Genomic DNA, 2500 nt, shown 5'->3' with positions numbered 1-2500 from the left:
CAAAAAGCCAAAAGTACATAGTTAAATCATTTATAACAATGCATTAACTTTAAAAATGTAATTTTGAATATACAATATATTCTATTCTAATTACCCTAAAATTCTATATAAATTTATTGTTTATTATCAGGGTTTCACAAAATGCAAGACTACCCTTTGAACCAAATTATCTAACAGACTGAACAATGTAATGGGCAGCATAACCAACTATTCATAATTACCAATGCAAGAGATATTGGAAGTGTTACTGTGGCTGAACATGAATACAGGATGAGAGTAACAATTGTATTTTCATTATTTCACCTAAATATACACAAAACCAGTGTTCTCAACATCAATTCACAGTGAACCTAATATGCTTGGTACTGTTCTTGTAATTCTACCATATGCAAACTTTACTTCTGTATGTGAAGCTAAAGCTACTGATATATTAGTGTTCCTAGCAAGTGCTCGCTTTATTCATTTTTCTATAAATCTTTATCTACAAAGAAATGCTTATAAAAAATTAATATAATTACCATAAAAAAACAATAATTATCTAGAAGATATTCTATTATTACTATGAAAAACACACATCTATTGCTATTCACAAAAATAACCAGAACAAACTTTTGAAGATTGTGAGAATGCAAGCACCCCTAAAAAATGGCATCAAGACATTTTAGAACTCATTAATTCACGCAGAACAAGATTCATGCACGCTCACAGCCATTTTCACATACCTCATCGTCAGAGCCAAAACCAACCTGGCTGTCAGTTTTGGAATCACCAACGTCAGGGTGGCGGCGTGATCGGCGGCCATTCTTCTCACTCTCAGGTATTTTTCCAGCCATACGGCTAGGAATCTTGTGGGGCTTGTAATCCTTATCGCAACATTCAGAATCTTCTTCCTTTTTTACTTCACATTTCTCATACTGGTAAAACAAAGTAGAACAAACAATTATACATTGATTATTGAGTATAATTGGCCTAATCAAATGAGATTCAAATTTTTAACCCCTTGGATCAGGATGACATGACCATCATGTTAACCCAATGGCGACGGGTCACGCCTATAGGCGTCATAACAATACGCCCGAAATGTGGCGTGCGGCTGTCCGCCGAGGCGGCGTGCCAAAGCGCCCCGAGGCAATGATTCAGCTTGATGTACCGAATTCACGCGCTCAGAGTCGGCGCGTTGCCGCGGTTCGGCAGAGCGTAGAGTTTTTTTTAATTTTCTATACCCGTCGCCAATGGGTTAAGAAAAAAAAAAAAAATAAAAATAAGGCTAAAAGAACAACTCGGCACAGGCAGACAAACTCTAGGAGGGTAATTAGATTCAGTGGGCATTTAGGAAAGGGCTCTTGTATCATTCCTTTTGGCAAACAAGTGAGGAATGTACCATCCAAGAGCCATAGCTAGAAAAGAGCCAGCTTGAGGAATGACACTATTTTCATGCTTAGGATCCTATTCTTGCCGGTCGTGACCAGTATTACGGAAAATTCAATATTTGCGAATTCTTTTATATATGACACTAGTAACAATATGTTACTTATTGTTATTAGAAGTACATGAAGTTATGAACTACTTAGAAAGATATGAAGTCTATTGGCATTTGGATTTTGGGCCATGGGGGGGGGGGGGGGGAGGGGAGTAAAGAACCTAGATCAAAGGGGTTATTAACCTAAATTTGAGTAAGCAAAATGCACCTCATTTGGCTATCCTGAAGATCAAAGGCATACGCATATCCACTGATCAACATCAATAAATATTTAAATAACTAATAAATGAATAATAATTAATAATTAATGAATTATGTATATCAATGAATATAAATATCTATCTATGTATGTGTAAATATATACACAGGGCAAATTCATAATCACAATAAATATTTCCAACTTTAATTACATTTTGTTTGTAATTTTCCAAAGTTTTTTAACATACTGCAAAAATTTAAAGATAATATCCAACTTTTTTTTATGAGTTTCCCCTTTCCAGTTTGATGACATCAACAAACTTTGGTCTCAAAAAATGTGTAATATAAACACAAAATGTAAAATCAGTCTATATATGTAGATGTATATATGTAGATATATATATGTAGATGTATATATGTATGTGTTTATACATGAATAAATACATATATGTATATGTATATACACATATGTATGTATATATAAATATATATGATATATGTATATATGCATATATACATACATATATGTATATATATACATACATGTACATGCATATATATACATACATGTACATGCATATATATACATGTATATGTATATATATATATATATATATATACATACATGTACATGCATATATATATACATGTATATGCATATATATACATACATGTATATGCATACATATATATATATATATATATATATATATATATATATACATACATGTATATGCATATATATACATATACATACATGTATATGCATATATATATACATATACATACATGTATATGCATATATATACATACATGTATATG

General features: G+C 31.8%; 1 protein-coding gene across 2 annotated transcripts in view; it reads right to left on the bottom strand.

Moving 5' to 3' along the window:
- The window catches only part of LOC125045022 (lysine-specific demethylase 5A-like), a 47171-nt gene that overhangs the window by 23024 nt on the left and 21647 nt on the right, over positions 1-2500 (bottom strand). For both annotated transcript variants that reach the window (XM_047642058.1, XM_047642066.1), the window contains exon 4: positions 723-914. In XM_047642058.1, the coding sequence (XP_047498014.1) occupies positions 723-914 (192 nt within the window). The remainder of the gene's footprint in view (positions 1-722; positions 915-2500) is intronic.

The sequence above is a fragment of the Penaeus chinensis genome, chromosome 3, assembly GCF_019202785.1.
Source record: "Penaeus chinensis breed Huanghai No. 1 chromosome 3, ASM1920278v2, whole genome shotgun sequence".
Taxonomy (NCBI): Eukaryota; Metazoa; Arthropoda; class Malacostraca; order Decapoda; family Penaeidae; genus Penaeus; species Penaeus chinensis.
This window is presented reverse-complemented; position numbering and strand designations above follow the sequence as displayed.